The sequence below is a fragment of the Macaca thibetana genome, chromosome 18, assembly GCF_024542745.1.
Source record: "Macaca thibetana thibetana isolate TM-01 chromosome 18, ASM2454274v1, whole genome shotgun sequence".
Taxonomy (NCBI): Eukaryota; Metazoa; Chordata; class Mammalia; order Primates; family Cercopithecidae; genus Macaca; species Macaca thibetana.
In genome coordinates, this window is record NC_065595.1 from 32,618,000 (window position 1) to 32,642,780 (window position 24,781).

Here is a 24,781-nt window from a genome sequence, read left to right on the forward strand (position 1 = left end):
CCCTGCCCTTGACTGCTTGGCTGTCCCTGGAGGGCAGGGCTACCCAAAACCTTCCCTCCCTCCTCCACAAAGGCATCCCTAAGCACCTCTGAACCTGCAGTCTGGGTCACTCATTAGGCGTTAGCAGAGACTACTGGCCTTTCTTGGTTACTTTTGTGATCAGAGGCAGGAGCTGCAGTTGGCTGTGGTTGGGAGCATGACCTGAGGAGCCAGACGCAGGCTCAGGTCTCTGTGCCCTCACTCATCCTCTGTGCATCAACTCTTAGTGGCTTCATTTTCCTCATCTGTAAAATGGGAATGATGATAACAATAGGAGCTAAATGCTTTATTGTGAGGACTGAGTAAGCCTAAGGGCAGATGACAGTCCTGACTTCTCTTTGGGAAACCTGCTGTTTAGGGAGAGGATTTGACCTGAAGACAGAAGGTGCTGGCTTGGCCTGCCCTATCCTCCCAGTTCATTTCATGGGTCCTGAGTATCTGAAGCAAAGAGCTTGGGGCCAAGGATGTGGGACAGGTATCTGATGGGTCCCCCTTGCTTATTGCACAGATGCTCATACCACACCTGACTCGAGCATCCAGAACTAAATGTAGCTCAGACTTGAGGCCTCCCCTCTGATCCAGGCCTCCAGGGGCTGCTTGCTGGCCCCCAGCCCAGCTGCCCAAAGGCAGCCCCCTTGGGGCATGGCAGCCCCAAAGGAGCCCGCCGGCCTGCAGCCACGCAGGCAGCCGTGGTTTCCTAAGTCCTCTGCATTCCCTTGGGTGCCCACCACTACAGTGGGGAGCCAGGGAAAGGAGGAAGTCACTAGGAGCTTCTCTCCTCCTCTGGATGTAGGAGGTGGCCTCACAGCTCTCTCTGCAGCACAGCCCATTGAAGCCTCAGCCTGGGGACACCCTCCCTGGTCAGAGAGAAGGAGGGGTGTCCATCAGCTAATTCTACACAGGCCCTCAAGGGATCTGAGTGGATATGGTGCATCTGAGCCCCCAGAGAAATGCAGAAGTGGAATGGTTTGTCAACAGACAAGAACCATGTTCAACGGGGCCACTCAGAACAGAACCTGGCCCTTCAGACCAAGGGCAGCTTGGTGGGGCTGCCCACTTTGTGCCACTGTTCCCACAGCCTGGTACACTGTTCTCCACATCCTCCCATGCTGGATCCTTCTCCTCTTCTGGGTCTCTGCTCAAATGATACTTCCTCAAGGAAGCCTTCCCTGTTGACCCTGGGTAAAGCGCTCCCCTCCTCTCCTCCCTTACAGCTCTGTGGTAGATAGCTGGATGAGAGATGGAGAGAAGCGAGGAGATTGATTAGTGGCTTTAGGTTGTTTCCTGTCATTTGCTTTTCTTCAACTTTTTCTTTTGAGATACTTATTTCAGCTACAGTTGTAAGAGATGACACAGAGACATCTCATGTACCCTTTATGCAGTTTTCTCCAATGGTAACATCTTGCAAAACCATAGTACAATATCAACCAGGATATGAACACCGATAGAATCAATACACAGAGCATTTCCATCACCACAAGTATCTCTCTTGTTGCCCTTTTATAGCCACACCCACTTCCCTCCCACCACCACCACCACCTCCTTAGTCCCTGGCAACCCTCATCTATTCTCCATTTCTGTAACTTTATTATCTCAAGAATGTTATAGAAATGGAATCATGCCATATCTAACCCATTGGGATTGGCTTTTTTCACTCAGCGTAACTCCCTGGAGATTCATCAAGGCTGTTGTACATATTGAGAATTGATTCCTTTTTATTGCTGAATAGTATTCCATGGCATGGACATACCACAATGTTTAGCCACACACCTTTGAAGGATGTCTAGGTTATTTCCAGTTACTCACTATCATGCATAAAGTGGCCATGAACATTTGTGTGTGAGTTTTTTGTAGACATAAGATTTCATTTCTCTGGGGTATATGCTCAATAATTCAATTGCTGGGTCATATGGCAGTTGCATATTTAGTTTTTTAAGATCTGCCAAATCATTTTCTAGAATAGCTGTACCATTCTACCTTCCCACCAGCAATATATGAGTGATCCTTTTCTCCACATCCTCACCAGCATTTGGTGTTGTCAGTATTTTTTTATTTTAGCCACTATCCTATGTATGTAGTGATATCTTATGATAGTTTTAATTTGAATTTCCCTAATCACTCATGATATTGAACATCTTTTCAGATAAGATGGCTCATCTGCATCTGTATACTCTGTTTGGTGAATCTTGCTGTACATTTTTATCACAGTTGTTATATCCCTCTAAGCTCTGTTAGAGCAAAGGCCTTCTTGATTTGTTCTCTGTGCATCCCCAGAGTCCAGTACAGAGCCTGGCATGGGGAGACTACCCAATAATATTTAGAGAATGAATGAATGGACTGCCAGGGTCTCTGGCCCTTTTAAAGATGAGAAGGTAGGAAAGCAGTGAGGCCTTAGCTCTGGGAAGCCTCCTGAGCACCTGGCCTGTGAAATTGCTTAGGGAAGACCTGGGCTGCCCCGTGGTAGAGGAGAAGGTGAGGGCAGGGGAGGGGCACCCAGCATCCTCCATGCCTGCCACCTCCCCAGTGCCTCCAGGTCACACTCACACTTTATGAGCCGGCACTTCTCACTCCTCCCCTCCCACTGCCTCTGCCTTCCCAGGGCAGAAACATCCAGAAGATAAATGCGTAAGGATCTCCAGAGCTCTTCCCACGGGGGCATGGGGCTTTAGGATTTGTTTTCCTTTTTGTTTTCTCCCCACTTTATTTGTACCAAGATAAGGGCCAGGGCTTTGCTAGGATTTATCTAGATGGGCCATGTTGAAGCTTTGCTGTAAGTGGAAGAGCCCTGTCAAGCTTGTCCGACCCACCTTATTTTATTGTTGTTGTTGTTCTGTTTTGTTGTTTTGTTTTAGGCTTTTAGCAGCCTGAAGCCATAGTTTTTAGTTTCTGTCTCTAGTGATAAGCGGAAAAGAGGGATGAGGAAGGGGCTTTACTGGCCCAATCAGAAACAGAAACTAACAACCCATGAATGTTTTCTCTCCTTGGATGCCCCTACCTTCCCTGGCAGATGCCGCATTTTGTCCCGGTTGACTATGTTCACCTAGGCTGTGAGCTGTGCTTCCTAAAGGAAGGGATGCCAGTTGTCCTCTGTCATGCCCTGCTTTCTCCTGGTGGCTGCTACTGGCCATACTTTACATATAACATATATAATGATAAGGTGTCTCAGAAGATGCTTCTCACCACAGGGGTTGATATTTTCATGAGGCTAACAGAATATAGACATGAAAAATTAACTAACAATGTACTAGAATTTATATTTATATTGCATTATATTTATATTGAATATTGCATTTATATTTGTATTGAATTTAAATATAGGTGAAATCTCTCTCAGATATACACATATAGGAAGTTAGTGTTTTTTTTAAAAAAAGATCAAGATTTACAAATGGAAGGAAACTTCAACTACAATGAACGAGTAAGGTCAGGAAGCAAAACATACCACAGAGCCCCCATTCACTTGCTGAAAATGGGCCACGAAATTTGTTTTAAGCTTCCTAGTAGCCAGTGCAAAGTGTAAGTCTGTTACAGAGTCAGAGGATTTGTGAGACAAATCAGAGCATCTTCTCAGCAGAAGCACTGCGGTCCTTGCCCCACAGAGGTGGGTCCTGTTCCTGTAGCCAAGGCAACAGCTGGGTTCATGTGGCTTTTCATCCTGCAGTTGTATTCTGCAACTGCATGTTGGCAAAGTGGAAATCAGTAAAACCAAGCCTGAGAGAAGCCTTGCAGCCTTTAGTGAGTAGCTGACACCAGCTGCCCAGTGAGAAGCCTAACTCCAAGAGTCTTAGGGGTCCAGAGAAAAGCCCCAGCCTGTAAGCCAGGCTGTGAATTGCAGGTGAGATTTGGCAAAGCTGAGAGGTAGGAGGACTGGCCTCGCAGTGGAAAGGGAGCCCTTATGCCAAGAAAGTGGCTCAGAGTCCTAGAGCTGAGACCCCTCCTGGGGCCACGCTCACTAACCCAGTCTTCTCTGTGTGTCTCTGCAGGGCTCTGGCTGAGAACATGGCCAATGACATTGATGAGCTCATTGGCATTCCCTTCCCCAACCACAGCAGTGAGGTCCTGTGCAGCCTCAATGAGCAGCGGCACGATGGCCTGCTGTGTGACGTGCTCCTGGTGGTGCAGGAGCAGGAGTATCGGACCCACCGCTCTGTCCTGGCTGCCTGCAGCAAGTACTTCAAGAAGCTCTTCACAGCTGGCACCCTAGCCAGCCAGCCCTACGTCTACGAGATCGACTTTGTCCAGCCTGAGGCTCTGGCCGCTATCCTGGAGTTCGCCTACACCTCCACACTCACCATCACTGCCGGCAACGTCAAGCACATCCTCAATGCAGCCAGGATGCTGGAGATCCAGTGCATTGTGAACGTGTGCCTGGAGATCATGGAGCCTGGGGGGGACGGAGGGGAGGAGGACGACAAGGAGGATGACGATGATGACGAAGATGATGATGATGAGGAGGACGAAGAAGAGGAGGAGGAGGAGGAAGAGGAGGATGACGATGATGACACGGAGGACTTTGCTGACCAAGAAAACTTGCCTGACCCCCAGGACATCAGCTGCCACCAAAGCCCTTCCAAGACGGACCATCTCACAGAGAAGGCCTATTCAGACACCCCCAGGGACTTCCCTGACTCCTTTCAGGCTGGCAGTCCTGGCCATCTGGGGGTGATCCGGGACTTTTCCATCGAATCTCTGCTGAGGGAGAACCTGTACCCCAAGGCCAACATCCCCGACAGGAGACCCTCCTTGTCTCCATTCGCCCCGGACTTCTTCCCACACCTCTGGCCAGGGGACTTTGGTGCCTTTGCCCAGCTGCCTGAGCAGCCCATGGACAGTGGGCCACTGGATCTGGTCATCAAGAATCGGAAGATCAAGGAGGAGGAGAAGGACGAGCTGCCCCCACCCCCACCGCCACCCTTCCCTAATGACTTCTTCAAGGACATGTTCCCTGACCTGCCGGGGGGCCCTCTGGGACCCATCAAGGCGGAGAACGACTACGGTGCCTATCTCAACTTCCTGAGTGCCACCCACCTGGGAGGCCTCTTCCCACCCTGGCCCCTGGTGGAAGAGCGCAAGCTGAAGCCCAAGGCCTCTCAGCAGTGCCCCATCTGCCACAAAGTCATCATGGGGGCCGGGAAGCTGCCGCGGCACATGAGGACCCATACCGGGGAGAAGCCATACATGTGCACCATCTGCGAGGTCCGCTTCACCAGGTGCGCATGGCAGCCCTCGGGTGCGGGGGACGGGGCCAGAGGCCATGGGGACAGCAGAGTTGGGCAGAGAGGCTGGGGATGGAGACAGAGACCCAGATGGATCCCAGACACATGCAGGCTTGCGGCTAGCAGGGGTGCTAAGCATCACCTGGTGCTGTGACTTTCAAACCCTTTTTAGGGGCTGCAGTATTTTCTCAGATACAATATTAGGTGGAAGCCCATGACATAGAGCAGGTAAGAGCGGGCTGTTCTGGCTGGGAGGGAAGTGGGGCGCCTCAAGCACCTTGGTTGCTTGGCTTCCTCTTCTCCTTCCAGCCATAAACTTGTGGAACCCAGTTTGAATGGATGGCACTCCCCGGATGGAGTGCCGCCCCTTCATTTGATTTGGAGAAGCAGCCACTCACCTTTATTAAGCCTGCTCTGCATGCCAGGGGCCATCCTAGGCACCTTAAATACACTCTTGCCACAGCCAGGCCCTGGAAAGATGGGGAGACATGGTTGGCTTTGTTTACGACACATCTCCCAGTGGCTAGCTGACCTGTGCAGCTGGAAAATAGCAGAGCTGGGACTGGAATCCCAGTCTCGGTGTAACAGCAAAGTCTGTGACCAGTAGACTGCAGAGATGCTTGTAGGTTCTTTCAGTCATTTTTGGGTCAGACCTAAAGGCTGGGCCTCTTTTTATGTTCTCCTATTTGCCTTTCCATTTGAGGAAGGGGGGCAACTTTATGCTGTTATAAAACTTGAAATTTGAAATCAATACATTATAAACCTTTCATCTTTCATAGACTCCGTCCCTTTCAGCAAACGTATGTTATATGCCTACTCTGTACAGCAATTTTCGCAGTCAAAACTGATTGGCGGGTTGATGTGGGGTCAGATCTGCCCGCTGCCAGCTTTAGATAGGCCTCACTTTTGGAAAATATGGCCCGTTGGTGCTATCTGTGGTTCCTGGTGCGAGGCTGATCTTCTCAGCCATGTCCACAGGTGGGGAGGGCTCTGGTGGGTGGCCTGGCATCAGGGTTTGGTTGTTTCGGTGTATCCTATGTGTACAGAGCCTGGCGATGCCTGCCCTGGGACCATGACTTACTAGACTAGGTCCCTTCCCCACACTGCCACTGTCCCTCTCAAAGAACTCACCTTGAGAGCCCCACACTTACGCCAGTGGCGCTGCTGCCCCACTTCCTCTTGGAGATGTGTCTTTGGGAATTGCTGACAGCTCATTCTTTTGATTTTCCTCAGTAGGCCCAAAGCTTTGGCCTGAGGACACAGTGCAAGGTTGTGAATGAGACTGGATATCAAATCAGGGACCATGGTTTTCCAGGAAAAAAAAAAAAAAAAAAAAGATGAGTCCTCTAAAGTCATGAGACTATTTCCAAGGTGGCCTTGGGGTCCTGCTCACAGCTGCTTCTGTGAGGGGAACCCCAGACAGCATCTGTCCCAGATGCTTCCAGTGACAGTGGAGGGAGAATCTGCAGGAGCAAAGGGGCAGGGCCTCACAGACCCAAGATGTGTCCCCTTGCCCTTAGCAGTGAGCTAAGCCAGCCACCCAGCAATGCTGACGGCAGGATTCTCTGCTCCTGTTACTCCCCAGAGCAGAAGGACCTAAAGTTCCTGAGATTCTCCTCCTCTTGGATGTCCCTCAGTGACAGCCCTGTCACCCCAATGCCACCACGGGTAATGCTGCCCCCTGCCTCCTCCTGAATTCACCTTAGCCCCACAGAACCAGGCAGAACACCTGAACAGGGCTTGGCAAAAGCACAGGAATGACCAAGGGAGATAAGCCAGCACACCATGTGAAAGCCAGATTCAAGTACAGCTCACCCATCTTCACAGGGGGCCTGACTTCAGCCCGAGAGTCCCAGCCCCTGTATATGACTTTAAGGATGCCAGGAAGCTCTTCACAGGCCAGATCAGGAAAGCTAGCCATGTTATCAGCCTGGAGTGCTCTGTCCTGCCAACACAGGCTCCACCTCCCTCACTGCCCATGCCTGTCCCCTTGGCAGATGGCTAACAGGAGCACCTCTCCCCTCAGGGGATACCAAGGCTAGTGACTCCAATTCCAAAAGGATCTGTGTCTCAGGACATCGCATGGTGGCCCCGCTGGCACCCTGAGCCCCCATCTCCCTTCCTTCCCCACTCCCTTTTCTCTGGGCCTTCCCCACGCACAGCCTTCTGTGAAGTCCACGCCAGGTCTGGCCAGTCTGTGCACCCTGTTTTAAGGGAAGGTTTTAACCTTGCATAGTCACTGCAGACAGACTTCTCACCCTCTGAACCCTGGGACATTCTCTGGGAGTGGGGCCTCCTGGCTTGGGGAGCAGTGCTGTGTTGTATAGGAGGGTGACATTCCAGGTTCCTCCCTCCCAGCACATTCCTGATGGTCACTTGGGGTGGCCTCTCTGTCTGCAGTCCCCACTCCTGGCCAGATAGGCAGTGGGGCAGCTCTGGTCATCCAGCCATCTGGCCTTGGGTTACTCCTGCTCCAGAATGACGGCCATCTGGCCCCAGGCCTGTCTCCAGCTGAAGCCGCTGCATTCCAGCCCCCCAGCACCCCCGCCGCTTGTTCCCACCGGGCTCTGACTCTCCCGAAAAAGATCAGACAAGCTCTTGGGTCCCTCTCTTCCCAGGAGGAGAGAAACCCCGAGCTGGGGGCAGGCGGGGTGGAGGAGATGGCTCCAGCCTGCCTCACTTCAGAGCCTTTATTGCTCACTGTGGGCTGTGGCTGTCCTGGTGGAACACTCCCCACTCTCCTCCCCCTCACATTCTTCAGAATCACTGGGCCTTTGCTTCTCACCTCATCTCTGGAACTGCCCGGCAAGGATTCTTTTCCGTGCTTGAAGAGCCCCAAGAGTGGTCTGTTCAGGTTGAGGTTTTCCTGTAACTCCCCTCGCGGCCAAGGCTCCCTGCACCCTGCCCACCGGGACCTGCTTTTAGGCTGAATTCCCCGATGCGATTCCTAACACCTGCCCCTTCCACCCGGAGGCTCTTCAGCAGCCACTTAAAGCAGCGATGGCTGCCTCATTGATGTAGAATTCCCAGACTCCCTTCCAGGGCCACGCCACTTCCTGAGACTGGGCCCTGTCGTGTCCCTCTTGTCCCCACAGCAAGGACCCAGACATGCTGCCCTCAAGTCCTCCTATCGGACATGATTTCTCCTTCTGGAACCCAAGTCTTTCCTTCATCACAGCTGAGCTTCTGCCCTGGCAAAGCCCCGTCTCCTCCCTCCTTGATGCTGGGGAGAGCTCGGGGTCCTGTGACACCGCCCCCGCCGCCCCGCCACGTGGGGTGCTAGAGAGGCCTGCTCCTGCCCTGCGTGGTAGCCCTTCAGCCCAGGCTCTGAGTCAAAGCCTCCCAGATGCCAGCTCCCAGAATGTCCACACCCCACGGGGATGTACTCCTAATGACCTCAGCAGCCACAACCAAGGTGGAGGACATGGGAATCCTTCCAGCAGAGCCCCTCCACCCCTAAGACCCTGCCTGCTGCTGTCATTCTGTGGGTCTAGAGAGGAGGGACAGAGGCTGCACCACAATGGTATTGTCTGTTCTTTGGTGTCAGGAACCTCACCTCTGAGGCAGCTCTAGATTTCAGCCAGTCCCACCAGGTGTCCCACCACTGATCTGTTGCAAATATGAAATCTCCCTAGGCAGGGCCTCAAAGACATCAACAAAACTATTTCTTCGGCCCCACACTGTCCCTTCCTAGCTCTTGTCACCCCATAACCACTTGGGCTCCCTCTGCCTATGCACTCCCTCTGTTTAGTTCAAAGACAGCGTTTTCCTCCTGGGAAAGGCTCGTGCCTGTGCTGGCCAGAGAGGCAGCTCCTCCTGTCCCTTTCAGGTCTGACTTGGGACATAGAAACAGCTCCAGGTCATAGGGCAGAGGCAGTCTGGACCAAGATTACCTCAGATCCTCTTTGTCAGGGGTCCTTTCCCTTCTCTTCCCAGAAAGTCTGGAAGCCAGGAGCCAAAGGTTAGGACGGCAGGGTTCAGCCAGAGGTGATGCCTAGGACGGGCCTAGAAGAACAGGGAGCATGTGATCTCAGGAAGATAAAGCATTTGTTCTTCATGCATAGGGACACTGCTGTGCTTGGTGGGTATTTTCCCTGCCCATGGACATCCCAGGTGGCCCCACACACACCTTTTTGCCCCATCTGCAGCCATCACTGCCAACTGGGCCTGGCCCTGGGCCCTGTGAAAGCCTCTGCATCTTCCGCCTCTTAATTCCCACCACATGGGTCCTTGATTGCAGACCATAGAGACTCCTGCCGCCCCCAGCCCTTCTGTTAGGAGCTCCCAGACAGCATGGCTGGCGGGTCTATCTCCTGGAGCCCCTGCATCCTCTCACAGCCTGGCTCCCAGAGGTGCCCCAGCCATGCCTGATGGGGACAGTAGTGGAGGTGAGAAACTGCAAAATGAGAATAGACTGGCCCAAAGACAGCAGAGGTCCCATGGAGGGCACACCGTCCTGGGCGGGGATGGACGACCTCTGCACCGCAGTCACTCTCTGACAAGGCATGCTTTCTGGTTCCCGCTGAACCCCGAAGGCTGCACCTTTTAGTCTCCACCCGCCTCCTCCTGTGCCAGCCGAATGCTGACCACCCCTGTGCCCCCACAGCTGCCTGCTCTCCAGACGAGCCAGCAGCCCAGCTTTTGTTTTCCCTCTGTTTGTAGTCCTCCCACTCCTGGCAGCTCTGGGAACCCTATTAAGATAATGTAATGGCATTAGCAGTGGTAGCAGGAAGAGTGTGTCTCAAACCATCGGGTTACAAGAAGTCCGGGTGGAGGCTGCTGGGAAAGCATTATCCTGATTGGGAGCCTTTCTGGAGGCCACAGACCTCAGGCCAAGGCCCCGCAGCCCTTTTCTTTGATTCTGGGAATGAGCTCATGAGGACTCACACGACTTTCCCGACGATGAGCTCTCCAGGCTGGAAGCGGGCGTGTAGACCAAGGCTTGGGTGCATATGTCCTTGGCTGTCCCTGATGCAGAGAGATGGAATGAGATGGCAGACAAGGGGACCAGGGCCAGAGGGGAGAATGTCGGATTTGTAGTCAGGGAATTCTGAAATTGGCCGCTCTTGTCAGTCACCAAACATGCAGTAAGCCTCCCCTCTATCTACATTCATTGTTGTGTGTTGTGCAGAGTATGAAAGAGCATCCCACAGGTTCTCATCAAAGCAGGTACCAGAACCCTCCATGCCACATGTAGGGAGGAGTGCTGGGAGGAGGAGAGCTGGAAGGAGGACGGCTGGGAGGAAGGGGCACCCTGGCTCTGGGCTTGACCTTCTGGGAGGGCCCTAAGGATGGAACATCAGTGTCCAAGCACAAGACATGCACACACGGGGAAGGAGCCAGGGTTTACTAGGCATCCACCCAGTAATGTGGTGGGCTGTGCACTGGGGAACCAGCAGTCCAGTTCATACCTGCAGGTGTTCAAAGATGCAGGGATGCCCAGAGCGTGGGACAGTATACCATGGGGGGCAGGCAGGAAGCTGGCAGAGGAGATGGCAGTGAGCTTGTAAAGACCCCAGAAAGCCATGCTGAGGGGTAAGTGAGCACACAGGCCATTGGACAAGGGGGCCTTGGGAAATTTTAAGTGGAACCACCAGACCTCCATTGCTACAGAGAAGTAACTAAGAGCTCAGCTCCTGAGATTCCAGCTAGAACATATTCCAGCTTAAATTCACGCTGCTTCCACAGGTAGATTGAATATGTGAAGGGGCAAGGAAGCCAGCCAGCCAAACAGACTCCAGAAAGAGATTTGGTAGAAGCCCATTACCCAGATGCAAACACTCATGGAGCACTTAGAGGCCCCAAGGATGCAGCCCAACCCCCATTTCAGAGATCAGGAAACTGAGGCCCAGACCAGGGAAGGGAACTGGTCCAGTTCTTGGAGCGTACCCGGCACCACCTCCAGCTCCAATGCACATGTCTTAGTATCCACAGGAAAGGTCAGTGTAAAGAAGGAGGCTGTGTGGCCCTAGGACACCATTCCCTCTTTGGTCCTTGCTTTCCTTATCTTGGAAGTAATTAGATCAGTGTTTTCAAGGTCCTGAGACATGTACTGCTAATAGTGTAGCTTACTGGGCCCACTGACTCAGACCATGAATCAGAATGTGGTAAAGTGTGCCTGGTAAACTAGATGATCCTCTGGAGTTTTTTCCAGAACTGGCTTCTCATGAGCTTTGCCTACTCTTCCCGCCCCTTGCCCCCATTCCCACAAATGTCTCCGTTAGGGAAAGCTCCTGCCCAGGGCTGAGTTCCTCCCACTGGCATACCCTAGTCTTCTGGCCACAGTGGCAGAAAGCTGGCTAGCTACTGGTACCCTCTCTTGATTGTTCTGGTCTGCCCTTTCTGCAGCAGTCCTTGTAGGCCTCAGGTTGGGAGTCCCAGGTGTGAAAATCCATCCTTCCTCATCCCCAGAATAGCTTACAAACAAACCACAGCCAGGTAGCCCCTCAGGTTCCTTTGCCCCCCACCAGCTGGATACCTTTGGGAAGCTCTTAACTTCTTTGAGCCTCCTTTCTGCCTGTGTCCAAGTGAGGAAAGTACACCAAATGTGTTGAATCTAGCTCACGCAAACCCAGATTCCCTCCATCTGCCCTGGACAATGGGAAGTGATGTCTGGTCCTAGGTTTAGCTCTGCACAAAGAGGTTAAATAACTTGCCTAAAGCCACCCAAAAAGTTGGTGGCGGGTCTGGAGCTACAACAGGGACTCCCAGACTCCTGGAGGGGCCCTATCTCTACACCATACCTTGCCTCTGAATAATGAACTCCCAGGGTCAATGAAGTCATGTATTTACCTGCCCAAAGCAGGTGTTCAATAAAAGGATATTGCAGGCACCTTCTCAGCACTTCTTACATACTCGGACCAATTGCCACAAAAATGGGACTTACTTTAGATACACTAATGAGAAGTTTGGAAGACATTTGAAGATTTACCACTTATATTGTCCATTGTTTGAGAGTGACCTAAGGGTTCGTACTACTAATTATGTGTAATAGTGACTTTAAAAAAAACCTACCTGGCCGGGCACAGTGGCTCACGCCTGTAATCCCAGCACTTTGGGAGGCTGAGAGGCAGCACTTTGAGATCAAGAGGCTGTGAGGCAGGCAGATCACGAGTAATCAGCAGGGAGGCCGAGGCGGGCGGATCACGAGACGAGACCATCCTGGCTAACACGTGAAACCCGTCTCTGTTAAAAAAAAAAAAAAAATCCCAGCTACTCGGGAGGCTGAGGCAGGAGAATGGCGTGAACCCGGGAGGCGGAGCTAGTGAGCCGAGATCGCGCCATTGCACTCCAGCCAGCTACTCGGGGGGTTGAGGCTACTCGGGGGGTTGAGGAAGGAGAATGGCATGAACCTGGGATGCAGAGCTTGCAATGAGCTAAGATCGCACTACTACACTCAAGCCAGCCTGGGTGACAGAACGAGACTCCATCTCAAAAAAACAAAAACCTACCTCAGCCGGGCATGTTGGCTCATGCCTGTAATCCCAGCACTTTGGGAGGCCGAGGTGGTCAGATCACAAGGTCAGGAGTTTGAGACCAGCCTGACCAAGACGATGAAACCCCGTTTCTACTTTAAAAAATACAAAACTTAGCCGGGCATGGTAATGTGTGCCTATAATACCAGTTATTCAAGAGGCTGAGGCAGGAGAATCATTTGAACCTGAGAAGCAGAGGTTGTGGTGAGCCGAGATTGTGCCACTGCACTCCAGCCTGGGTGACAGAGCGAGACTCTGTCTCAAAAAAATAAAAATAAAAATAAAAAAACCTACCTCCTAGGCTGTGGTGAGGAGTAATAAGATGATGCATTTACAGCCCGCTTAGCTGATTCTGAGCTGAGCCCTCTGCTAGGCCTGGTGAGGGAGCCCAACCAACCACCTAGCATCAGTGTTTCTGCCAGAGCCTGGGGGAATTTGTGGAGGCCCAAGACATACCCCTCAGGACTGGGAAGTTACATCACTCCAGGGGTACAGGCACCTGACACTTCCATTTTCACCGTCACAGTGCTGTGATGAGAAAAGAGGCCTTGACTCCCGGGCCTGCCATGACCCTCTGGGTGAGCTTGGCAAGTTCCCCAGCTGGGCCTGTTTGCCCACCTACATAGTGGAGGCTTTGCCTGGACCAGTGGTTCTCAGTATGGGGTCCGCGGACCACCACCACCACCAGCATGTGGCACCTGGTTAGAAATGCAAATTCTTTGTCCCTCTCCCCCATCCCAGACCTACTGATCAGAATCTGTAGGAGTAGGGCCCAGCACTGTTTTATTGAGTCCTGATTATGGTTCGAATGCATCCTTAAGTTTGATACCCACTGGCCTAAATGGTCTCTGAGGTCCCTTCCTCCTCAAAAATCCAATCATCTAGGTGAAATCTGGGTTACAGAGACCACAGCATGCTGGTAGGGGGTGGGATATCACAGCAGAGTACCATGTAGCCTGAGGTGGCTGGTGGGTTTGAGAAGAGGCAGGAGCAGTGGGATGTGGAAGGGAGGAGGGTGACCCCACTTCCCTTCCCCCGTGCCAGGGGCTCTCCAGCTTTCCTGTGAGCACAGGTGGGAGGACGGTCTATCCTCTCTGACCCTCCTCCCACAGTGCCTGCCAGTGTTCACGGGAATGTCCTTTTCTCTCCTGCTCTGCCCCTGGAGAACCATTTTGAAAATGAGAGCTGGTGAGACCTCTAGTGGCCAGGGGACACCAGGAGCCTAGGACCTGCCCCTGATGTCGTGGGATTATGTGAAACAGGGTTTAAATCTGGCCATCTTAGGGAGGACACCTGGACTCCACATCTGCTCTAACCTCAGAGCAGAGTCTGAAATTATAGGCAGATGCTCCACACAAGCCACACCTTCAGGGAGGAGGTAGGAGACTAGACACAGAGCTTCCTGGCCCGTATGGCCCCACTGGGGAAGGCTGCGAATTATCCCAAGAGGAATTCTTGCAGCCCAGCTGCCTGTACCTCAGCCAGCTTAAGCTGGTTTACCCAATGCTCAGTCTTTATGAAAACAACCCCCTGATGTCAGTTTTCCTGTCAAGGCCACCAGGAGGTATGTGGAATCTAGCTCACACAGGATCCGGTTCTTTCCATCAGCCCTGGACAATGAGAATTGATCTCTGGCACCAGGTTCAGCTCTGGGCAGTGAGGTTAAGTAACTTGCCTGAGGTCACCACCAAGTTGGTGGTGGGTCTGCAGCTGGCGCAGAGGCTCCCAGACCCCCAAAAGTCACAGGCGCCCCACCCTACACCATACCTTACCTGTGAATAATACCACTTAAACCCCGAAAAGTTTGCCCTAGATTAGGCTGCATTCTTCTCGCACCTGGCTCTTTTGTAAACCCTGAAATTGTCTACAGACAAAGAGGAGAGCCCAAGGCTTAGGATAAGAAACCACCATGCAGGAGGTTTGAACAAGGTGTGCCCAAGCTTCTATAGCCTCCCAGATTAGTGCCAAACACAGACAGATCTCAACAGCCCGGGGGCTGGGATGGGACCAGGGACTTTGGGCCAAAGCATATAGATGAACTGGAGGGAAAGCATATGGTTGCCTGGAGAGAGTGGGTGTGAGATTAAAGTGCAATCCAGTATCAGCAGAAGTCGCTGCACTATCCGAGGACTAAGGTCAGAGCCCTGACTTCTGGCGAAGTGTTTTCCCAGTATGTGAGATAAACCCCTAATAGAGTGGGAGTTTCATGACTCTGAGCTCGGATATAAAAGGAGTTTAGGGGAGTGGGACTTTCCGACACTGCTTTTTCCACATCCCTTTAATCCAGGTGAGTAACCATACCTGTCTAAGGTGGGGCAGCAGTTGAGGGTAGATCTAGCATGGGACCTATTTCTGGGGTTTGACTCCATGGCAGTAGGGAGCCTCGGCTGGTTCTGGAGGAAAGGGGAGCAGAAGGTTAGGAATGGCTCCTGGTGTTCCCTGCGGAACTGACCGCCAGTCTCTGCATTGCAGGCAGGACAAGCTGAAAATCCACATGCGGAAGCACACGGGGGAGCGGCCCTACCTGTGCATCCACTGCAACGCCAAGTTTGTGCACAACTACGACCTCAAGAACCACATGCGCATCCACACGGGAGTGCGGCCCTACCAGTGCGAGTTCTGCTACAAGAGCTTCACGCGCTCCGACCACCTGCACCGCCACATCAAGCGCCAGAGCTGCCGCATGGCGCGGCCCCGACGCGGCCGCAAGCCCGCTGCGTGGAGGGCCGCCAGCCTGCTCTTCGGGCCGGGTGGCCCGGCCCCCGACAAGGCGGCCTTCGTGATGCCTCCGGCTCTGGGCGAAGTGGGCGGCCACCTGGGCGGCGCAGCCGTGTGCCTCCCGGGCCCCAGCCCCGCCAAGCACTTCCTGGCAGCGCCCAAGGGCGCCCTGAGCCTGCAGGAGCTGGAGCGGCAGTTCGAGGAGACGCAGATGAAGCTGTTCGGGCGCGCGCAGCTGGAGGCTGAGAGGAACGCGGGGGGCCTCCTGGCCTTCGCGCTGGCCGAGAACGTGGCAGCCGCGCGGCCCTACTTCCCGCTGCCTGACCCGTGGGCCGCGGGCCTGGCCGGCCTCCCTGGGCTCGCCGGCCTCAACCACGTGGCCTCCATGTCCGAAGCCAACAACTAGGCTGGTCACTGTCGACTCCAGCCCACCAGCCCTCCAGTCCTTCTCCCTCCAGGCCCGCTCTTCCCCACCCCATGGATCTGAACTTTTCATTTTAAAAACACAAAGGGAAAATGGAAAAAAAATAATAATACTATCAGTGATGGCATTTTCCCAGGCTCCTAAAGCAGCTGCCTCCTTTTGCTGTTCTAAGACGGGCATCTCTTCCCAAAAGACCAGGAGCCCGGGCCTCCCTCCCTGGCTGGCTCTCTGGCTCTCATGTAGAAATTTGCACCGGCCCAAGCCACACAGAACTGGATGCCCAGGGGCACTTAGGAGCTGGGTGGGTTACGAGGGGTCAGGGGGTGGTTGGCCTGGGGCCCAGCCGGATGGAGCAGGAGGAGGTAGGGGCTGGGCATGCACCTTGGTTAAGCCCCACCCCCTGTGGCAGAGTCTCTGCCAACACTCCTCTGAGGGCTCGTTTTCCAGTCTCCAGTGGCCCCGGGGTCTTTTTGAGAACTACCCACCTGCCACATAGAAAGAAATGCTCTGTTGGCAGGGAGGCCCCCTGGAACCAGTCAGGAATCAGGCTCTGGGAGGCCAGGGCCGTTTTTCCCCTTACCTGTCCTGTGACCTTGACAGGTCAGCCCTCTGTAGCTCAGTGTCACGCGGCTATAGAAGGGGCTGGTAACTTAGGTTTCCTCCCTCCACCTCTAAACACATACACACCTATCCCCCCAGAGAATTCCAGAGAAGGTAGGAGCTTTGTACTCCCCAAGTCCATGGGGAAACAGTTTATCTTTCTGGACTTAGTTTTATTACATCCAGCTCTATATTAGCATATTAGCATAGGTGAGAAATATGGCCAGACTAGACAGATCGGGGGTCAGGGGAGCTTCCGAACTTCACCAAAGCCCACAGGCGGGTCTGCGAACTCCGAATGCTACCTTACCTTCCCTGCAAGAGTTCGTGTCTGGACCCCTGGTGGCACTATTTAGTGTTTACCCCATCTCCAATGCCCCTTCCAAGGCTGTGCAGTGTCTTGGGGCTCTCAGGGCCAACATCGAAGAGATGGGGGCCACCTCTTAACACCTGGCAACTGTTTCCCCTCACCCTGATTCCTGAAAACAGACAAAATACATACCTGGTTTTCTAGGGTTTATCTGTTTGCTTTTTGAGTTGTGGGTTCCTCAGGGCCTTGGCATTGCTAACGATGGTCCCGTTTGCTGTGTGAGAACCCCCCTCAACCCCTTCCTCCTCCCTCTGGGGGTGAAGTGGGAGTATTTGGCTCCCTTTTTTAACAAAAGGGCTCAGTGCAGAGAAGTGGAGGCCTCTGAGGTTTGAAGGGCTCTGTGAGTTAGAGCTGTCACATGTTCTCCTGGTTCTTGAGTTTTCAGCAGGTCCTGAAAAGGAAGGCTCTGCTGGCCCCGTGCCTTCCTGAGCTTCTCTCCCCTCCCCCCCCCCTCTCTTTTCTTGCCGAGTTTGCTCTGGTTTCTTAGCAGCCCAGAGAGGAGGAGGGCTCATCCCCAGGGAGGGCCCAGGGCTGGAGTCCCCAATCTCTGTGCTGTGGGCACAAAGAGACTTCAGCTCTTCCCGTCGCCTTGGCTTTTTCCTGAGCAAACACACAACAAACAAAAAGGCCAGAGAAGAGCACAGACTCTGTCCCTCTCACAGCTCTCCGGAAGAGACCCCCTGATTCTTCGCACCACCGGATGCCACTCCAGCCAGCAGGATTGCTACACACGCCCTCTGTTCTCAGAAGTCATCTGCCTGGGCAGCCACCTCTCAGATTCCTGTAGCCGCCTCTCAGATTCCTATCTTCGTTTCAGACACTTGCCCCAGAAGCATGCCCATGTCCACCAGCCAATGTGCCCGTGTCCCCCCCATCAGCCAAGCGATTGGGGCCGAACCAGACTTTAAAAGAGAGGAAAAAAAAAAAAAAAAGGAAACATGAATAAATTGGAATCCAGTGGTGTTGGGGCTTTTGTTTTTATTTTGTAAAGGTGATGACTTCTTATAAACTCAATTTTTCAGATGACTGGTTAATTCTTTCTGTTTTTTCTTGGCTGCAGTTTGGAGTTGTACATTGTAAAATATCCAAAGATGTTGAGTACTGTATGATCAAGAACTTGAAGCAACTGGGTTGTCGGGGGAGGGGTGCTTGTGTTTTTGTTTTGCTTCAATTTTTTTTTTTTTTTTTTTTTTTTTTGTTTCGATTTCCCTGTCTGTCTGTGGGAGAACTTTGGAATTTTTTCTATTTATAACTCTTTTTTTATGTGATTGCTCTATGTAAAATGACACTCAGCAAAGTTTGCCTTAGTGATTCAAGGGACAATCTTCCATAACTTCGGTCGCACGCCACATCCCGCCGAGAAAAACTCGCAGCTAATTTTCTGGCCTATTTATTAAACAGTATTAATTGACTTGATTAAATTATATTGAGAGTCGCACTTCTGTGAGATGTGACTTCTGAAAGTTCCCAGGACAGCAACAAGCCAGTCTTAAGGTTTTTGACTGTTGGGTGTCATAAACTTAAAATAATGTCAAAGACACCTTTACAAAGAAAAACAAAACCTTTGACCCTTATTTAATATTTTAAAGGACAGTATTTTGAGTAAAAGTGAGCTATGCTTGCTTAATTTGCCTGGTAAGATTGAATCCCCCTTCCAACTGCCGTTTCAGTTATCCAGGGGTGCTTCATGGTCGGGAGGGCAGAACTCAATTCTCAGTAGTCTCTTACATTCCAGCTTTGTAAGGCATGGTTGGATCTTAAGCTTTGCGGCATCGGTGGGCCTGAGTGTGAGGTGTGCGTGTATGTGCGTGTGTTCACACACGTGTGCAGCTGCACCCCAGGGTGTGTGAGCAAGGGAAGTCCTACCGGTTCCCCAGCCTGACATCCGGAGTGGGCTCCGGCTGTCCCTACTGCTCTCTGGGCCTTCTTCCTCTCACTTCCCGGCGCTGGCGTTGGGCTTCTCCTCCCTTCTTCACCTGAGCCTCTTTCCCAAAGAACATTAGATCCTAAAAGAACCTAAGGTAAAGGAATATACTTCTGTCATTGAATGGAGTCAGCGCTACTTACAACCCACAGCCCAGACTCTTGGTAACATTGTTCTTCCAATTGTATCTCTGGATAACCAAGGGTCAACCCGGAGCCTCTTTTCTATTTTTGATTCCTTTCTTGCCATAGTAGGCAACTTCTATGCAGCGTTTCTTGGTACAGAGAAAAGAACAGATCTGAGTTTCCAATCTGGACTCCTCCAAGCTGTGTGTCTTCAGTCTAATCACCCCTCCACTCTGGTCCTCACTTCCCTCACCTCTAGTAATAAAGGAAATGGAGTAATCAGAGCTTCTCGAAGTTCTCCACCTAAACAGCCCTCAGCAGAGGGGGGCCAGCTGGTTGGCAAATTGGGGGCAGAACACTAAAGAAATAGCCCAAAGGAACCTATCTGTAGTGTAAACCTCTGAAGTCTCCTGTTTTGGCTTTGAAATTCATGTTTCTGCATTTTATTACATAACATATACGCATCTGTCTTAATATAAAAATATCGTTTTGATCAACTTGCCAGTTAAGTGACTTGCCTTTTCCCCAGAATCTTCTAGTGAAGTCAAAGTGTTTCTTGGCCACCCTACAGCTTTGGGAGGCCCCCAGCCTATGGCTGAGGGCTCAGGGTAAGCATAGCCCAGTGCAAGAAATGCAAGGCCAGCTGCTCGTCAAGATTCTGCTCAGCTCAGCCATTCTAGGATCATGTGGTCCTCATTCTGGGGGTCAGTGTCCACTGAGTGACATAGGTAGACACTGGAGAAGATGGAGAAGGGGTAGGGAACTGGGCCCAGTGGGCCCTGACCCTTGGGTGCTCCTGATCTCCTGTGAGTAAAATCTCCTTCTAGCCCTGGCCAGGTGGGAATTCTATGGAGCCTGGCCATGTGTGACCTGCCCCCTGGGGTTCCAAGGTGCTAAGGGAGCTCCTGATAGCAAAGGAGCCTTCAGTGGAGGGAAGAGGAGTGAAGGAAGTAGAATGAGGCCTCCGAGGACAGGCCAAAGAAACACGCGCAGCTTACCTGGAGAAGAAGGCTTAAGGGACACATTCACACAGGCCTTGGAACTTCTACAGGTGTGTTGAGGAGGGGAAGCTTTCTCCAAAAATTTAGCCAACCCGAGTCAATAGGAGAGAGATTCCAGGAGGCAACTGGGTGCCCAAAAAAAGGAGAGAACTCCCTAACATCTGGAGTTGTCCTAAAGAGGAACAAGGTCCCTCGTGAAGGAGTAAGCCCTCAGTCAGCACAAGAGTTCAGCACTGCCTCTTAAGAATGCTGGAGACCGGGCGCAGTGGCTCAGCCCTGTAATCCCAGCACTTTGGGAGGCCGAGGCGGGCGGATCACAAGGTCAGGAGATGGAGACCACAGTGAAACCCCGTCTCTACTAAAAATACAAAAAATTAGCCGGGCGCGGTGGCGGGCGCCTGTAGTCCCAGCTACTCGGGAGGCTGAGGCAGGAGAATGGCGGGAACCCGGGAGGCGGAGCTTGCAGTGAGCCGAGATCGCGCCACTGCACTCCAGCCTGGGCAACAGCGTGAGACTCCGTCTCAAAAAAAAAAAAAAAAAAAAAAAAAAGAATGCTGGAGACCGGGCGCAGTGGCTCAGCCCTGTAATCCCAGCACTTTCGGAGGTTGAGGAGGAAGGATTGGATTGCTTGAGGCTGGGAGTTTGAGGTTACAGTGAGCTGTGATCACACCACTGTACTCTAGTTGGGGTGACAGAGCGATATACCCTGTATCAAAAAATTTTAAAAAGGGTACTGGAGAGGAGAGTCTCCACGGTTCCCTCCATCTAATTTGTGAAAAGGTGAATACATATCCGCCATACAACCGTGGAAGAAGAACCATGCCACAGGGAGTGGGTGGCGAGTGAAAAAGAAGCACTGGGCAGGTTCACAAAACTCAGCTTGGTGGCCCAGGGCTGCCGGCCCCCTTCTCCCCAAACCAGTCACCTGCAGCAAGTTGGGGTCAGAGAAGGGGACTTCATAGAAAAGCCATGGTTCTTACTTAGAGTCCCCAAACATGTAACAAGAGAATAGTAATGACCCAACGGGAAGTAAGACCCTCGTCTCAGGCCTTTATCTGACCCAGGGTCTGCCCCTTCCTGAAAGACAGAGCCCTTTACAGACCCCACTCCTCCTTTCCTGGGGTCTGGACAGCTCTTCTTCCCTGAGGGACCTCTGAGCTCACTGCAGAACGGGCAACCAGCTACAGGGGCGCTTCCAGAACAGGGCACAGCCGGGTGCCCTGTACGTGGCCTTTCCCCTCTTGAGAGTGGGCGAAGTTGGGACTTCATTAGGGCATCAGGATTAGTCCCCCAGCTGGAAGCACGAGCCGGTGGGGGTGGGGGCCCTACGGGAGGGAAGTGCCAGGCAACACTCATGCCAAGGGACCTCCAGGGACCTGGGACATCCTGGGACAAATTCCAGAATGAGGAGGTTTGTATCCAGTGAACCCCCTTCCCCAATTCCCCCGTGTCTTCCTTTTCTCTGCTCCTAAGTCCCTCTTCCTAACACAACTACCCCTCCGGATGTAGACACCCTTTCCGTCTGTCCTCCCCTCTGTCCAAACCTGACCTGAAAGGAGTCACTAAATGTGAACGTGACTCAATGGCTCCCTCTCCTGGCCTTTGCCGCCCCTGCTCCTCATTCAAGGTGGAAAGAAAGGCCCCTTAGCAAAGCACTGTCACATTGCCAGCAGCAAACAAGCCTGGTTTCTCTGGGCAGAGGAGCCTTGAAATTGCACCTTTGAACAGTTACCGGCCTCGCAGCTCCCGCCCATCCCTCCCTTATCCCACTTCCTGGCTCAGAAAGGGGTGGGGAATGCAGGAAGCAAGCAACTCACCTTTCGCTCCTTTCAGGTTTGAAGGCTGAGGACTGAGACAGACAGGCATTTCCATAAGTTGATGGAAGGAGGATTCCCTGGGGAGATCCTACTCCTTTTCTCTTCTTGGCACACCCTGGACAGAGGCTGCTATGACCTTGAGTGGCAGTGCCCATGTGGCCTAAACCAAAACATATGGGTCCAGAAAGGGCCTGATATATAAAAACAAAACATCTCAAATTTGCCCTGGAAAACCTGGAACCTGATCACATTATCTGCAGCCAGACACACACACACTCACACACACACACACACACTCACACACTCTCACACACACATACACACACACACTCAGCCACCGGACAAATGGTGCATAGGCTGATGTCATCTCTCCTTGTAACAATAGGAGACACAACAGTGCATGAACAAGACCCAGCAAAGCCATTTTCCCTACAAGTCACCCTGCTGGACTATGTATAACGCACATTCACATTTTCATCCTTGCGGCTCCCCTCTTTAACCATGAACTCTGACCCTGACAACAAAAACAAAAGAATAAACAAATAGGTTTCCAGAATAAGGAAGGAAGATAGAGTGAATTAGATCATTTTCCCATGTTCCTCTCACAATAAATGAAGTACAAACTCACTGAGTCACGCAGGTGCCTTATGCCTTCTCGGAGACTCTTGCTTCCACAAGTCATCTGGTTTCAACCCCAGGAGGCATGTATCAGCATCCCTATTCATATCAGTCAGAGTTCTTCGTCAAACACCGGAAGCCACTTCAGCTAGCTTAAGTAGAAAAGGCATTTACTACAGGAAATTAAGTCTCTTTCAGAATTTTCACAAGAGCCAGAAGAAAGTCAGGCCGGCAGAGCCACGAAGATCAGTTGTCCAGGTTGCATACTGCACAACACCATTACATTTAGACGCTGCCATTCCAGCCCTAGACATATTGGTACATTTGTATACAAACAATTTTCCAGCAGAGGGCAGTAAAGCATCTTGAAGGGGTGCCTAATTGTCTAATTTGCACGAAGTCACCAAATGGACTAGGGGTAGCACACGGCCTGGAAACGAGGAAGCCCAGAACCACCCAAGCCACACTGTGTCAGATCACAGCAGCTCAGGCCCTGGACACTGTCAGGGGACTCTTGTCTTGTGACCCCCCTCTCCACTAGTGTCTCCTAGGAAAATGGGTGCCACACTCTGCACTCCCTCACACTGCTCTCCGCAGCGTGAAGTCTAGTGCTGGCGCATCTGATTGGAAGAGCCCAAGACCCATGCCCCTGCCTGATCGAAGCTGCCTGGGAAAGCAAGGGCCTGGCTCCACTGACCTGAGAAGGAATAATTCATGACGTCAATTCTCCAATGGAAGGAAGAGTTTCGTTAATGCTCGGGGGCCTCAGAACATGATATGTCCATGCCGTATTCGCAGATGAGAGGCCTGAAGCTCCAAGTGGCAAAATGGTGAGGATAAGTCCACCAGGCAAGCTCTAGCAGAGCCGAGACTGGAACCCAGAGCCACTAACCCCCTGACCACGGTGCCACCCTGCCCCCTTTGAAGTGGAGGGCCAGAATAAGGCCCACTGTTCCCATTGGGAACAGAAGTCTATTTAGACAAAGCACATTCCGGCGGTTTTCCTCCTGATACCTCAGCCCTTTACAGGTCTTGGTAAATACTCCTTCACAGGGTCACCCACCCCAAGTCAAGGGAACACTGCCCTCCTAACTGTAAGCGCTGGTCAGCGTGGTTCCTCAGCATGAGTGGTCTAGGCCCCCTCTCTCCCTCAGCAGCAAGTATAGCCATAGTGGCTTTCTCGTCACCTTCGGAGCCCAGGACGCCCTTAATCCACACCTCCGTGCTGTTGCTGAGTAGTCAGCTCTGTGCTGAACCTCCCTCCCCAGAATGGGGTTTCTGAATTCAATCAGCACAGCAGGGTCGGGTGTGTCTTGTAATGAAAATGCTTTTTGATTCTGCCATTTCCACATCCTTCCCATAGGAGCCACACCCTGAAATGCAAAAGTGCATTTTCATTTCCAAATGACTGGGACTCCCAAGCAGGTGGGCCTTTGTGGGGGTAGCAAGGACATAGCAAAATGTGCCACTGTGGACACCCAGGGAACACAAGGGTTCACTACTTGACATCCTCCTCCAGACCGGGAGCTCCTGTCAGCTGGAAAGGATTGGGGAAGCTCCCCCACTCCCAGTCTCAGTTCAGGTTTAGCCTTCCACCCTGGGGGGCGCTGGCAGCCTGACCCAGCGCTTCTGTCAGAGTAAGTCCCTGTGTCACTCAGCATCCTGGCTTAGCCTCTTCTTCACTCATAAAAAGGAGGTGACAACACCTGCCCGGAAAGCTCCTGTGGGGTTTGGGTGGGACATGTGCAACACAGGCCCTTCCTGCCACTCAGTAGGTGCGCACAAGTGTGGTGGCTTTTCCCTTTTAACATCAATAACGTTTAAAGTAATTATGCCTATTGATCTTTCCTTCCCCTTTTCCTTTGCTTTCTTTTATTCTTAAAATTGAAAAAAGAAGAAGAAAGAAAGGGAGGGAGGGGAGGAAAGAGAAGGGAGGAGAGGAGGGAGGAGAGGAAGAGGAAGGGAGTCAGGTTAGAAGGGAGTACAGGAGGGAGGGGAGAAGGGGAGTTCGGGTAGAAGGGAAGAGAGGAGGGAGGGGAGGAGGGGAGTCAGGTTAGAAGGGAGGAGAGGAGGGAGGGGAGGAGGGTAGTTGGGGTAGAAGGGAGGAGAGGAGGGAGGGGGGAAGGGAGTCAGGATAGAAAGGAGGAGGGGAGTCAAGTTAGAAGGGAGGATGGTAGGGAGGGGAGGAGGGAGTCAGGTAAGAAAGGAGGAGAGGAGGGAGGGGAGCTGGGTTAGTAGGGAGGAGAGGAGGGAGAGGAGGGAGGGGAGCTGGGTTAGAAGGGAGGAGAGGGGGGAGAGGAGGGAGAGGAGGGAGGGGAGCTGGGTTAGAAGGGAGGAGGGGGGAGGGGAGGAGGGAGCCTGCTTCCAGTGCACCTGCAGGAGCCTCTTCCCCAGATCCTGCTCCTGAGGGCAGACTGCTACTGGAGCTGTCAACCCTAAGCTGAGGCACAGACA

At 52.5% G+C, this 24,781-nt stretch overlaps 2 protein-coding genes across 9 annotated transcripts in view; both read left to right on the forward strand.

Annotated features, from left to right (window-relative positions):
- Positions 1–18,469, forward strand: part of ZBTB7C (zinc finger and BTB domain containing 7C) — a 310,798-nt gene extending 292,329 nt beyond the window's left edge. For all 6 annotated transcript variants that reach the window (XM_050768145.1, XM_050768147.1, XM_050768148.1 and 3 more), the window contains 2 exons: positions 4,023–5,249; positions 15,203–18,469. In XM_050768145.1, coding sequence (XP_050624102.1) covers positions 4,023–5,249; positions 15,203–15,854 — 1,879 coding nt within the window. In that variant the 3' untranslated portion in view covers positions 15,855–18,469. The remainder of the gene's footprint in view (positions 1–4,022; positions 5,250–15,202) is intronic.
- Positions 1–24,781, forward strand: part of IER3IP1 (immediate early response 3 interacting protein 1) — a 1,095,035-nt gene that overhangs the window by 188,491 nt on the left and 881,763 nt on the right. The window lies entirely within an intron of this gene.